The sequence below is a fragment of the Mytilus californianus genome, unplaced genomic scaffold (assembly GCF_021869535.1).
Source record: "Mytilus californianus isolate M0D057914Y unplaced genomic scaffold, xbMytCali1.0.p SCAF_7, whole genome shotgun sequence".
NCBI classification, from domain to species: Eukaryota; Metazoa; Mollusca; class Bivalvia; order Mytilida; family Mytilidae; genus Mytilus; species Mytilus californianus.
This window is the reverse complement of record NW_026262723.1, coordinates 102,662,847-102,678,975: the sequence shown is the minus strand read 5'-3', so window position 1 is coordinate 102,678,975 and position 16,129 is coordinate 102,662,847. Positions and strand designations below refer to the sequence as shown.

Genomic DNA, 16,129 nt, shown 5'->3' with positions numbered 1-16,129 from the left:
TGTTATGTGAACAATCAGAGTAAACAAGACATTTGTGACACAAGATGTTTACAACTGGATAGAATTGTTCATTGCTTACTTTTGATATGGCATACTTTAATTTTAGAAATTTGGAATTCACTTCTAAGAATCTGCATAAAATTTCATAAGATGTGTACATGTAGTCATTCTTTCATGCTTTCTATGATAAAAAGATAACATTGTAAGCAAATACATTTAGGATTGGTTTTTTTTACATTTTTATTTAAGCTTTACTTGTTATTATAGTTGATTTAAAAAAAAAAAAAACAGTCTGGAAATTTACATTTTTTCAATTTTTAGTACATGTTAATTTTTACACACCACAATTTTTGTTAAACTGTAGATTTAAATTCATGACAACAACATTGAGCTTGAAGTGTGATCAAAAGATTTACTGTAAAACAAAAATATACATTCGTAAGACCCTCATTAAAAATATTTTCCATATTTAGAAAAAAAAAAATCATTTGCCTATTTTATCATGTTTACAAGTCCACATCTGAATCAAATGAAGACCTATTTTTTAACACTAAAGAATTGAGAACCTAATTATAAAATATACTCTAGCATTCTGACAAAATAGCCCTCAAGAGAATTAAAATATTTTGGAAAATGATAAATACTTCAAATTCTATGCACTTTTGATCACTTTTGGAATATTAAATTTCCATTTGTTTTGGTATTTATAGCTTTATATGGTAAAATATTGACTATATCACATTGTCACTTGCAGATGGTACGATCCCTGTACTTTGTAATTTCAGGTTGTTTAAGGCAGTATTCATTCATCATTCTCTGAATATCGGTTACAAGATAGATCCTGGGGTCTATGAGTTACATATCACTGTGGTTGATAATAATTGAGTTTCTGACCACCCACACCATAGTTACTTTGAAATTGAGAAACGAAAAAAATAAAATAAACTTGCTCTTGTTGAAAACATAAGGATTAAGAGTTTGTCCCCCATTCCAGGAATTGAAGCATTTTCAAAATTTATTTTCTGTTGCAACTGAAAACATTTGATTTCATAGACCTAAAATGATGTTTTTCTGCAATTATCATTGGATCATCGAACAACACAAAGTAAGGGTTAGTGGTTACGTGCGCATAGGAAACATTTCATTGGTGTATGCACTATCCACAGTGTTGATACATTTTAGTCAGTGAAAAAATAGCAATTTGTGTAAAAATCTGACTAAAGGAAACCCCTTTATCTTTCTACTGGAAGTATGCCATTCTCACTATTAGTTTTGGTATGAAGGATAATTACCCTTAATGTTCATATACTTTTGTCATAGGAGATAGTTTCTTATGTAATTTGGAATCAGTACTGAATTCATATACAAGTATAAATGGCTATCTAATTTGATATATCACTTTTATTCAGAAGTGATTCTGTCTCACACAGTGCCACAAGTATAAATGCTTCTCAGTTTTTGGAATCATGTTAATATTGAGCATTTACTCAGTAGAAGCCTCATCAGTTTTGGAGGTATGAAATTACTTAGAAATAGATAAAACATCTACTAAATCTATCCAATATAAAAACCTTTCCCAACTTGTAATGGAATAAATGAGATAATAAATTTGTCCATTAGATTTAGTTTAAACTGTAAGAAATAGTTATTTAAGGGAAAATCCGAGCTAATTGATCGGGAGAAATGGTAAATAAGGCATTGACAGTTATTTCTAGCAGGGATGTCATTGACATATCCCCTGGATCTTCTTCTATAAATGGCACAAACTAATGGAAGCAGAAACAAAACACATACAACATTTCACAGGAGGATGACCTACAGATATAGATATTAGTTTGATATCAACTCACATCTTTGATGGCAATGAAGGACCATGAAAACATTGTCACCTAAACCTACATTTTTGGATAAATTACTTAGTTTTGTTTAAGATTTAAATCTAAGCAAATTTCAGTCAAAAGCAAATTACATGTATTAGTGGACATGATCTGAGAAAGTTATGAAGGTACAGTTAAGAATTAAGTCACCTTGACCTAAATTTCTGCATGAGGGACTAAAATTAAGTTTTGCTTATAAAGGTCCAATCCAAAGGAACTGAAAGTCATAGACAATTTATATAATGTCAGAACTTTGACTTATCTTGTGTAGTATATTAAAGATTGAAGAACTTGTTTACAGTATGTGTATTAGAAGAAGTAGACATGTGCATCCCTTTAGTTGAATGATCATACTGTATATGTGTATTCTGGAATAATGTCGCAAAAATGAAGTGATGCTTCCATTCACAAACATGGTGTTCAAATACAGGGGCTTCACTAGAGTAGATCATAATTTCTAAACACATTTGTAAAAGGTCTGAATCTTTAAAAGTATTTGACTATAAAATATTTGAGATAAAATTCTTTGTACATTTAAAGTGGATGTATTTTTCTTTTTTGAAACTAGATAATATGTCTATAAGACACAGATACCACACCTTTTAAAACCTGTGAGAAATATTCTGTCACAATGTGAAATACAAGTAAAGATACCTATGGGACTAACAGAAGAACCAAAACAGGATGTTCATTTGGCATATCTTTTTACTATAGCCATTTAGACATGAAGGTTATAAGTATGGTACTAATTGTAAAATAGTACAATTAGAAAGGTAACATACCAGTATTAGATATTTTTTAAAGCAAAAATCCACTGCCTGTTAATAAAAGCTTCCACTGAGTTCTTTTAATACATCTAGTATCAACTATTAACTATGATCCCTTACTCCTCTCATTTTACAGTTTACTAGTAAAATGAATTAAGATTTGTTTCAAAAATTATTTACCACTGTGTTTGGCAACAGCTGCAGCAAAAATACAGAACCAGTTAATTTCAATATCAGTAATGCTGAGTTTTTCATTGGTTATAATGAAGAATGAGAAACATGGATTTTAACATTTCCAAATTAACATTACATAAATGCAACAAACATATTGCATTTGTCCTTTTTTTCCCGACCGTGCGAAGGCTTTATAGCCAGTCAAGGTCCTTAAAAACCCCCATAAGTAAATTTGTCCTTTTCTAAAATTTATTCTTGGAAAGAGTACAATATTTCTTTTAGAAACAAACCATCTCATTAAAATCAGATCTTCTACTTTACTCGGTAAGATTTGTTTGTTGCTCATGTAAAATCTGAGGGGTCATGTTCAGTGACCTTTTAGCATCCAATCAAATCTTAGTTTACAAAAAGTTTTTTTGCAGTAAAAAAAGATGTTATGTAAATAATACAGAAATTCATTGTCCAACTAGATAATTTCCTGAACCTGATTGTAAACATTCCTCAACTCAGCAAAACAGTAAAGCTTCATTGTTTTATTCAGGTTTTAGATAAGAAATCGCTACCTGTTAAAACATTCCATGATCATTAAGGGGCAAAATTTTGACCAAAAAGCCTTGATCTATGTTAATGGGAAAAACTTGTAATCAATGTGCCAGTGTGTCAATCGATATGATTGGTGGATTAAAAATTTACATAAAAGGTCATTGCCACATGACCCCTTATGGGATATGTCTTCTCCTTACAGAGCAACAAACAAATCTAATGGAGCAAAGTGAAAAATCTGGTTTTAATGAGATTGAGAAACAGAATAAAGTAATATAAGAATTGTAAATAAAAAAAAAATTAAAGGCTAAAACATATATGTATAGCGTAAATAGAGGTCATGATCGATAGTGTTATTACATGTAGATTAGTGATGAATTTTCCATATTTGAAGATTCGACCTACTTTTATATCAACTGAGCATATTTAAGTTCAAAATCAATTTGGTTAATTGGTTTACTGCTATTTCAAAATGTTGCATCCATTTATGAAATTTTAAAACAAGTGAGTTAATTTGTTTACTGTTATTTTTATAAAAGAGGCTAATGATACAAAAGGGCAAATAAATAATCATAAGTCATAATAGCAAAACCAAATCAAAGTACTGAAGTACTGAACATCGGATGACCACAAGTTCTTGAGGATGGTCAAAAGCACTTGTCTCAGAAAAAAACAACATATCTCTTTACCTGAAACTGAGGTTAATGTACAGAGATATATTTTTTTCTGAGACAAGTTCGTGCGTGGATGATGAATAAATGACAGGAAATTCAACTTCACCATAATAACTATTATATTGTAGTGATACAAATCAGTATACATGGTGGACACTTTTCTGTAAAAATTCGATTTTTCTAAGATTGGATACGAGTAGGCATTCATATTTTCCCGCAAAAACAATTACAGAGTTACCGGTCCTCGCAAAAAGTTCTCTGAGATATTCTTCCGCATGCTTTAACACAATTTTTCGGTACGTCTGCATTGATATTATCAATGATTTTTTACTTATATATATATATCGAACTACAAAACATTTTCATATTATTAATTTATGTTGTAAACAAAAATATTTTTATCAGTATTCATTGAAGAGATGTATTTATATCAAACGATAAGGAATGTTATTTTGCATTCGTTTATGTGCGCATATTTATCATGTTTATAGATCGGTTACAAACCCAAAACTAATTTACATAATGGAAATCTAGGCGATAGCAATACATCTGAATGACCCCAAGGTCATCGCGATGTAAAAATTAATTGGCCAAACATCAATACTAAAGTTCAAAGGTTTACTTTTGACTTTGTTTTGATCCAGTATTAAACTCACAGATAGTCTCACAAAAACATTTTGAAAATATAAAATAAAATCATCAAAATTGTCAAATGACATCCAGTTTTTTGAACTCTGGAATTTTGTTAATTAAACTATTATATATGGCTCATCTACTCCCAAAAACACTGTGAAATTAGATTTTGATGGCAGTTTTCTGAAATCAAATTCCCAGCCACTGTTAGTTTAATCAGATTTAAGGTAGCAATTGCAGTTTTTTGGAAATACATTTTTTGGGGGGATTTGGATCCAGTTTTCTACACATTTGCTGTAACTATCACTGACAGGATATAAGGAGAAGGAGTTTCCATCTCATTACTTGGGCATTTACATAGTGGTGTCTAAGCACACTATTGTATAGCACCACATGTCATTGAGCTAAGTAGAAATATTAGTTCTTAACAAAGTGTGAATTAAATTAGCATAAGAAATAGTGGTCTGTAATTATCTATAAGTACATATCTGTGTATCACTTCTTAGTGGAGGACCTGTGAAAATGGCTTTGTTTATCTTTGTAGCTCATCCTCTGCAACAAGCACATATGTTTGTATTACTTTCTTGCTATAGGTACCAGTCCATTATGAGATTTATGTTTGGTTTTAGCTTCATCCAGGTATACCTATACAGATGTTTGTATCACCTCTATGGTATAGGTACCAGTTCAGTGTATGATTGTCATTATAGTTGAAACCTTGATTTTACCCATGCTCATAGGTTTTAAAAATCTATTAATGCAGAAATTTACCATTAATTCTAAGATAGCATTGCCACTTTTACTAGATAGTGCAAATGGTAGCCTTAATAGTTCATTTGAAATAAAATGCATAATTATTATTCATGTACAAATTATGCTAATGAACACATCCAAGGTCAATGTCTGCTAATTACCTCAAAGCTATGAATATCAGTTAAGCCAAGGACTTAAACATGTATATTGTGATATGATTTGTAGTCATTGGTCAACATTTATATATACCTGTATTGATTACTGCAGAAATGTATTACCTGCCTGGTATAGGCTGCATGAAAGGAAGAATAGCTTCCAATCATAAATATTTAAATCTATCCTCTGGTTTCCTGTATATGGAAAAAACTGAGTGCTGTTAATTAAGTCATAGGAATTTATAGAACCATTGCTGTATATAGATTAACCAAATTAAGACATTGCTATTTCAGCACCAGGACCTTTAATTAAACAAAGTTTCAGTAAGATAACAGCTGAAGGGATAAATCTTTCTCCAGTGGAAAATCAATGTAAACTGGGGAATAGGTTACATCTTGGAAGGCTAACTCTACTCTGTGGTTAATCATCTGCAACTTCTAATTACATTTCTATCATGGATTCTTTAACAAATATACTTATTTATTTTCTGATGACTTAGGTCACCTGTACCAGACTAGATTTATGAAAATATATGTACATGTATATACACTGTTGATTCATTATTATTTGTTGGATACTGATTTTTGTTGATTTTCGTGGGTGTAGGTTAACCACTTATTTGAATGTTTCAACAAAGTACTTATTTTCTAAAGTCTTATATGAAGACATTATCAAAATTACGAAATCAAATATCAAAATCATACCTGCCAACATTTCAAAATCTCTATGGGGGATTTTAAGAGCAAGAGGTCCTACTGCTCCTCTTATATTGTCATAAGTGTTTTTAATCTTCTACTCTATTCTTTGAATTATGAGTATATATGTGCTTAAATATTCCTTTAACTCATTTGAATGCCTGTTTTAAGGTGTTCAGTTTATATAATAAAGAAATTCAAAATTAAGGTCAACAACTCTGATGGGGGACCGCCTCAGTGGTCTCGTGGTAGCCTTTTAGCCCCGAGTGCGGGAGGTCGTTGGTTCGAACCCAGAACGGTTCAAACCAAAGACTTTAAAATTGGTATTTGCTGCTTCTCCGCTAAGCATGCGGCATTTATAAGGAGTAAGAGCAAAGACTGGTCGGCTCTGAGTCAGAATAATGTGTCCAGGTAAGGTGACATGTCTTGCTGCTGACTGTTACCTTGTGAACTAGCACGTTAAAAATCCCGCTCAACGTGTCGGACTAGTACAAAGCAGAGTTAATATTCATATTATATTAACATGTTCTCGTCCTGAATATGCATATCAATTTGCCGCTGGACGTTAAGCAGCCATCCATCCATCCATCTGATGGGGGATATCCCCCATAAATTGGGTTAGTTGGCAGGTCTGTGAAAATACAATTTTTCCTCACTCCACAAAAAATGGTAACCATGAAAATAATAGAATCCACAGTAAAATGAATACAATGTATTCAGTATATAAACATATATTAGAATACATATATTAGAATACATATATTAGAAGACATCTTATCTGTTACATGTGACTTTGGATACTTCTTTTCTGTATCAGAAAGATGTAAGGGAATAGCACCAGTGGAGCAAAATTTCTTATTCCTAGCTGAGTTTATTGTATAAATTCAGACCTCTGAAAAACTTTGTACTAATTTACCATTGTCCTGTTTACTGTCACAGTTAATATATTGTATGTTGTGTCATGTTACTAGACCATTGAAAATTATTGATTGGTAAAGGCTCATATTTCTACCAATGATAATCAATTAGAAGTTTTTTTCATTAGGAAATATTTTGGTAGCAATAAAAATTACTATCGGTAATTAAAATTGCATTTATATTTACATAAATCAATTTTAAGTAATAAAGTTATTGATTTATATATGGATTAGAATATTAAGATAACAGTAATTATTGATACGGAGGTGTAACCACCTAACCATTAGATGCTATTTTATTGTTTGATTTATAACAAGGTGTATCAGAGATTTAACATGCAAAAAAATATAAGTATAATGTTAAGTGCACTATTTACCGAAATGTCACTTAATTTTCAGATGTCATTAGCAAGTGATTAACTAGTAAATTGATGTATAGCTATTGATTTATGCTGTGTTATTATCATGGAAGTAATATAATACTTCCGTGGTTATATATATATTAGTATTGATTGGAATACATTTTAATGTAATGCATTTCTATTGCTTTTTCATTTCCATATTGAAATTTTTACTGCAAAAGGCTATTGTAAAAATTCAACATTTTCCATCAACAATTCTCGTTAATGCCAATCCATTATATATTAAGCCTTTTCCTCTAAAATAGACTTAACTTTATTATCTGGCTATATTTGGTATTGAGTTCACATGCTAAAATTGAAATGCTGATTTCACCTAGACTTAATGTACTTTGTAGATTTATACTAAGAACCTAATAATTATAGTATTCTTTATTCCCATCCCTGAGCTCTTTGTAAACCTTGTCTGCTTAGCTTGTAGTAAATAACACAGGGTTTGTATTTCTTTAATTAATGGATTAGTAAGGATTGAGTGTACAAATTCATGACACAAAATTACTATAAGCACTTGAAAAAGCCAAAAGCAAAGGAATAGTGCTTGTATTTGTGTTCGCTATCTCAAAGTGAGGCCTCCAACATTGAGGAAATAAAATGTTGTGCCTGTACCAATACTGGCTATCTAGATCATGTGTTGTGCCTGTACCAATTCTAGCTATCTAGATCATGTGTTGTGCCTGTACCAAGTCTGGCTATCCGGTAGACTATGTGTTGTGCCTGTACCAATACTGGCTATCTAGATCATGTGTTGTGCCTGTAACCAAGTCTGGCTTTCTAGATCATGTGTTGTGCCTGTACCAAGTCTGGCTATCTAGATCATGTTTTGTGCCTGTACCAAGTCTGGCTATCTAGAATATTCTAGATCATGTGTTGTGCCTGCACCAATTCTGGCTATTTAGATCATGTGTTGTGCCTGTACCAATTCTGGCTATCTAGATCATGTGTTGTGCCTGTACCAATTCTGGCTATCTAAATCATGTGTTGTGCCTGTACCAATTCTGGCTATCTAGATCATGTGTCAATAATATTAGGTCCAATTAGTGAATAGAACTGGTATTATGTTGAGATGTCCATATCAGTCTTTTTTTATCAGTAGTCCAACTTTGATCTTATTTTGATCTTCATTTCAATCAAGTAATTTACCTCCAATTTTCATGATTATATAAGTGAATTTTCTTTATTAGTTTGAGATAAGCAGAAAAATATATTTTTACAAGTTCAGCTTCAGATTGGATTGATCTAATTCAATGGTCACATTCTGTACAAGTTATAACTATGCACTGAAAATAGTTTCTAGGTTTTCTGCAGTCTGTGGATTTTTACACTTTTGTTATATATTGATAATATTACCGTAATAATACTATACCTAAAGAAAGACTATTATATCATAAGAATTATAGCAATTTATTTGTTTGGTGAATAAGATAATAAGTGAATATGTTAGAATACATTTTTGATAATATTGTAATAGTGATTTTATTTTGATGATGGTTAAAAAAAAATGCTTTAGGTAACAATCTGCTCTATCACCCTCTCAGATATGTGTTATTTAATTTATTATACAGAATGTTCTGTTATTACTGTCTATCAAATTTCAAATTCAAAGTAATAAATTATGATGTCTCTCGTACATAATATAATCATCCGTATTGATTAAAGCGCAGACTTGATCAAGCATCTCTGTGAAGGGTAATAGAGTATTTGCCATGGGATAGAGTAAATAGTCTCCATCGTATTAACCAATCAAAATCTGGCATTTTAACTTGAAGTATAATAATATAAATTTTCTGCACATTTTACAAAATGTCATCTGATTTTCTTTTCCCATTCCATAGCTAAAATTAATTTGACAAAACTAACTTTTAAAAATGTTGACAGAGTCAGTACCCAAATTCAAACATTCATAAAATATTTCAAAATTAAATAATACCTGGTTGTTTGTCAAGTTCAAAAGATACCTAAGGGAAACAAAGTATTGTTTACCAAACACATCAAATATGCATTAAAGGCATTATAAAACATTGTCAATAACATTGTAATATATTTTACATATGTATTGCCTCCTACACATGGCATTTGCATACCCTTGGGAGTCCTATAAATATCTAAATTGTCTGTATCAGAATTTAGAAAATTAAAACATATCACCTTTAAAGAAGATTAAATGCAATTAGAAAGCCTATTTGAGTTTTCTGAATCAACTTAGTGCAAATGATATTAAATTTTCCACAAAGCATCTAAAATTATATCTGATCTTAAAATACTTCCACTTGACATTTAAGATATAAGTGCTTGGAGTGAAATTATTTTACCACAACATCTTATTTGCTTCATCAACAAGATGGTGAAATAAAATAAAATATGACTTGTAATAAAACATTTAAATGAACCAATCCATGGACTTTAATAATGCCTTTTTAATACTAACTTATACAGAACCCTAAATGCAATGATGACATGCTTGATGGGTGTTTAATCTCCAGTAGCAAATAAATGCATATTTAAGGCTTGAACATGTTAGTGTATTAGGAATAGGATATATTGAAAGAATTTTCTTCTGGGAGAAAACCAAGTTCTTCGTGAAGAAGTTCTTTTCATAAAAAAATAAAGATAATATTTTGGGTAAAGGTAGAGGAGAGAGTGAACAAAAAAATACAAAATGGACATATGTTGTTATAGTCTTTATTTACCTTATATGAATCAATATGTTTATTGATATACTCTGTGGAGTTGATATTTAGGTTCAGCTTAAATTACAAATCAACCGTGTGGGCCATCTGATTAGAATTCTCATTATCAGACATTGGGATGACCGAGGACAGTACACACCCTTCAACTGGCCAATGTCATTAGATCTAGAGGACATTTACAAAGCCTGCTAACATTTTCTCACCAAATCAGTTTTCATTTTATTTAATGTTAGCTATTATTTGTTTTAAATACAGGTGGTAACCTCACTTAGAGCAATTATAAATATGTATTAAATAGGCATGCTGCATATATCTCATGTCTATATTTACTTTGTCTATCAGAAGTGTACTCAAACAATGAGTTGTTGCAGAATAGATCAAGCCTATTGCTACAATAAGTCAGTGGTTACTTGCCCAGCACACCGTCTGCCCGACCCTCTTCCCTGTGCATTAGTCAGTGGTTACATTGCCCAACACACCTACCCCCACCCTCTTCCCTGTGCATTAGTCAGTGGTTATATTGCCCAACACACCTGCCCGACCCTCTTCCCTGTGCATTAGTCAGTTGTTACATTGCTCAACACACCTGACCGACCCTCTTCCCTGTGCATTAGTCAGTGGTTATATTGCCCAACACACCTGCCCGACCGTCTTCCCTGTGCATTAGTCAGTTGTTACATTGCTCAACACACCTGCCCGACCCTCTTCCCTGTGCATTAGTCAGTGGTTACATTGCTCAACACACCTACCCCCACCCTCTTCCTTGTGCATCAGTCAGTGGTTACATTGCTCAACACACCTACCACCCACCCTCTTCCCTGTGCATTAGTCAGTGGTTACATTGCTCAACACACCTACCCCCACCCTCTTCCTCGTGCATCAGTCAGTGGTTATATTGCCAAACACACCTACCCCCACCCTCTTCCCAGATCAACATAAAGTAGGTAAGAAGATGTAGTATTATTGCCAATGAGACAACTCTCCACCAGAGACCAAATGATGTAGAAGAGAAGGCAAAAGATACCAAAGGGACATTCAGCAACTATTGGTCACTGTACTGTTGTCAACAATGAGCAAAACCCATTATGCATAGCAAGCTACCGTATACATGACAAATGATTCACTATTCATATGAAAACTAATGGCCTGTTTTATGTACAAAACATTAAAAGGATTTTTTTATATATACAGCAACTAGTATACTTACCTTCAAGTACAGGCCTTTGAAGTTTTTTTATACTGTCAAGTTCAACTCATAAAGACAAAGAAATAACTTCAATTAAAGATGGATTTTGTTTTGTTTTAAAGAAAGCTATAGCTGAAAGATTGTTACTTTTGATAGCAAATATACTAAAAAATCTTTCAATTGAAATGGTTATGCTATTGTTTGACTTTGAGTTTTTTTAAGCAACAAAGACCACTTTTAAAACTGCTGTTAAAAAACAATCAAAGCAAGCCAAAAGTTCACATCATTGTAACAGAAAATGCAAATTACTCTGCACTTTTTACCTGTCTGTAAGTAAGGGTTTGTGATCATTGAGTTTAGGTAGGATAAAAGCTTTTCACATGACATCCCTTGAGAAACCACTATATTGATTTTACATCAGTGTAGCACAAAGAAAATAATTTTTCTTCTTCTAATCAAATTCCAAAGGACCTGTAAAATTAATCTTTCTTTTCTCAGCTGCCTGTTTAATTACACAAAGATTATATTTTTTATTTGTGAAGTGTGATCATGTCCTGTCTGACTGTCCATCCTGAATGATTGGTCAGGCTGTCCATCATGAATGATTGGTGAAACACAAATTATTAGTCTATCAAACTTTTTCCTTTCCTCTAATTATAATGGATCAATAAAAGAAGCAGCGACTCTTTTCACAAAAAATCTTACGATTAAAATTGATCATTTTAATCGTAAGTTATACTGAAATGTGTTTGACTTACGAGTATTTTTACTCTTAAGATTTTTTGTGAAAAGAGCCGCTGAAGTCTAAACTTAAGTCCATGGATTGTTTTTACTAGAGATTTATAATATTTAACTTTATTTTTAGTTTTTAATTTCCCTTAAATGGACTAGAGTAAATTAATTAAAAAAGAACAGGATAACACTTATGTAGTGTTATTATCTTCTAGCATAGAATTCCACTCAAAAGAGTTCTTGGAACTGTCTTGAACTTTCAGTGAGATGTAGATTGGTGTTACTGTGAATTTGTTTGTTAAAGGAGAAATTCACAAAAGAACAATTGTTCTATGTACAACTTTTACATACTATTGACTAGCTTACATAATTATTTCAGGGAAAAAAGTCTTAATTTTCCAAAATGACAAAGCATATCTATAATTTTATGCAGTTTATGTTTTCTTATAACTCGACTTTAGTTTTAGTACATTTAAAAGATATATTTTCCTGTTTTGTTTTTCTTTAATCAATCTGTAGGCACTTGTCTACCACACATTCACTTCATGATCTTAAAGTACCCTTCCTATACCAGTTTTACAAGTACAATTTGATCAGATGTTTGTCCTAACGGACACTGTTTTATGTGTTTCATTCCACGGTAGATGTCTGTATTTTTCATTAGAGACTAGAGAACAGAAAATATTTTTGAGATCTAGTAGTTAACAAGTTGTAAAGTACTCTGATATGTTGCAATGTGTTGCTTAACACAATCAGAAGCAGTAAAAATAGGCTGGGTGTTTATTTTGATAAATATTCAAGTTGATAGGTTCATGAGAGATTTGAAGGTAGTGATTCAATGAGCAATATTGGAAGCAAATAAAGTCTGAAGTTGGTATAGAAGCTATGTCTAGATAAAAAAGTTTGATAATTGAATAAATCACCATATGTATATACCATGGAGAATTTTGATGGCAGACATCATGCAAATTATTCCTATTGTGGTTATTGTTACTCAATATTTCCCAGTTTTCTGTATCAAATTGAATTAATCAAGACAGTTTTATTAATTTTACGAAGGAATTCAAGAGCTTTAGAAAGTTCGTACATGCTAATATATTGATAGAACCTTCTCTTTTTGTTAATTAATATTTAGAAAATTGCAAAGCAAAAATAATTATAAGTTAATAAGCATCTTCCTTACTATGCCAATCAAGAAGGTCGTGGAGTTTGAAAAACAAATTGCCTAAAATTTAAAGAAAACTAATTGCCTTTTAATTTAAAAACAAAACAAAAAATAAATATGAATGAAAGAAGACATGGTCATGTGGGGGAAAATGAAAAAAAAAATTATGAAAATTTAGATCTTTGCCTACACCAACCAGGTTAATTTCATAACGGTTGAATAAGAAACTTATTCGTGTTTTATTCAAAAGTCAAGAGACAAGATTAACCATACAAGGAATAAAAATAATCTGATAATCACTGCTAGAATTGAGTGTATAAGCAATAGGGCATTAATAAACAAAGCCAAAATTAAAATACAATTTGATTCTAATCACCTCCTACCATCTGATAAATGTTAGATTTTTTTTGCAGTAAATTGTTTGTTCTTGGTTACTCATGGTAAATATATTAACCAGTATTCTTGTTTATTTCTTTCACTTTAAGTGTCGAAAAAAAATATCACCTATTTGGGTAAGGTATCCTCCATCCACCATGTGCACTGTACTTGAACCCAAGGATGGATTTTAATAAAATGTTCAGGGAATCATAGTGACTTAACACCATTCTGCATCTTTTTATCAGCATGATATCTTCAAATGAATTTCCTCATTCACCTACCAACTGAAGCTGGAAGACAATATTTATGAGCAGTGCTACAGCTTATTTAATATATTGGAAATTGATTGTTCTGCAATTTCAGGAAACATATCTACATATTTCAAAATGTAAAAAAGCCAAGCTGTATATATATTGTAATAGTTAGGTTTTTGTACTTTACATTGTTTTTCTATTGTTGCAGGCAACAAATTTACACCGATTTAAAGTACACAGCTATGGCAGTCCAACATTTTGTGATCATTGTGGTTCATTGTTATATGGCCTTCTACACCAGGGACTTAAATGTGAAGGTATGTATCCCGCTAATATTACAAAGCAATTAGTTTATACATAATAATTGTGATAGTTCAACCAATAGATATGGATGAGTATGCCTGATTTAATACCCATTTCTCACATATTTTATCTCAACCATTGAAATAAACTTGAATTACAGGAGCCTATAATTCAGTAGTTTTCCTTGGTCGTTGTCCATCATATTTATTTCTTTGTTTATTGTTTTGTACCGCAGTACATAAAATGAGGTCGCAGGTCATAAAATGAGGTTGTTGGTTTTCTTGTTTTAATTGTTTTACATTTTATCATGTTCCACCCTTTTACTTAATAATGTATGAGTTTCTTATTATTATATGTTTTCAAACCATTTGTGAGTATTCTTTTCTTCTGGATGAAACTTACATTTTAAGTGTTCATATTTAAGATTTCTTACTAATTAGGCATTGAAGTGTCATTGTGATACAAATGTTTTCATGTATATACAAAATGTATATATAGAACTATGGACTGCATGATATAAGAAGCCAGGGATAATATCCCTACATTTTCAGTCCCTCAAATCAGCAAATTTCAATTGAATATTACTCATCATACACTTTGTGCTATAGTAATACCCCTGCTTCGAAGGAGGGGGGTCAGTGGCGGATCCAGAAATTTTTATAAAGGGAGGCCTACTGACTGCCATAAGAGGAGGCCCCCTCCAGTCATGCTTCAGTGATTCCCTAAATAATCAACCAAATCCCCCCCCTTTCTGGGAGCACACTGGTTTAGTTCTGTCCTATCATTTGTTGTCTGTCACACAATGAAACTTTGTCGCATTTTTTGTCAGATAATACAAACAATCAGACGTTGCAAAAGACAAAGAGATGACAATGAGTGAACCAGCCTGAACATTTTACTTTGGATGGGAACAGTGTGTTTTCATATATGCTGCACAGTTGACATAGTCTTCTGGATAGCAAGCATTCTATTTAGAATAATGAATCTTGCTATTGTTATCAATAAGTCAGTCACTTATAAAATATTTTTTGATAGAAAGTGAACATTTGAGGTTCCTTTGGCTTTACTTCAACATTTCCAGATTTTTGTAACAAATCTTTAAATCAGTTGTTGTCTTTGGACAACTATATTTGGTCCCGGGTATTTGGTATATATATTATAAATGAGAATTATTGCAAGATATAAATACATGTCTGTCAGACAGGGTTCACCTTACAATGACGTCATTCATGGGTTTAATCCTAGTGATAAGGTCAGTTTCTCAGATACTTTATAGGTAATAAGTGAACTACATTATATACTAAATGAAGTAACCTGATACAATCATTGTTCTTAGGTGTAAATGTCCTTCTGACAGGATTGTTTAAGTTGCACTTTGTAAATACAGCTGATTCATAAACCACACCTCTTTTTGGGGAGATACTTTATATTCATATATATTTTGTTATGTTTAACCTACTGGTTCCCAGATATGATCTTCGTGTTTCTTCTCAAAACAACTTGGGAATTTTACCAGTGTAAATACAGGTGGATAGTGGTTAAATTGAATTCTCATGAAACCTCAAAGTAGGAGGGGTAGTACTGAAGTTTAGTTTAAGTTTAAACTCTTAGAAGTTGTAGGCATATAAATGTTGAAAATAGCCCTATGTTATGACCTTTGCAAAAACAGTAGTGCATATGAACTTCCATTCCCGGATATATTTTTTTTACGAAACTTCGTAGTAAAAAAGTGGCTCAGTTTTAGCCTTAATAGGTCAGTTCCTATAGGAAATTGCATTGTATATGTCTACAGAAGTGCAACCTCTAACATTGATGT

The 16,129-nt window shown here is 31.8% G+C and overlaps 1 protein-coding gene across 2 annotated transcripts in view; it reads left to right on the top strand.

Annotated features, from left to right (window-relative positions):
- The window catches only part of LOC127708607 (calcium-dependent protein kinase C-like), a 142,869-nt gene that overhangs the window by 37,912 nt on the left and 88,828 nt on the right, over positions 1-16,129 (top strand). For both annotated transcript variants that reach the window (XM_052213630.1, XM_052213631.1), the window contains exon 4: positions 14,219-14,327. In XM_052213630.1, the coding sequence (XP_052069590.1) occupies positions 14,219-14,327 (109 nt within the window). The remainder of the gene's footprint in view (positions 1-14,218; positions 14,328-16,129) is intronic.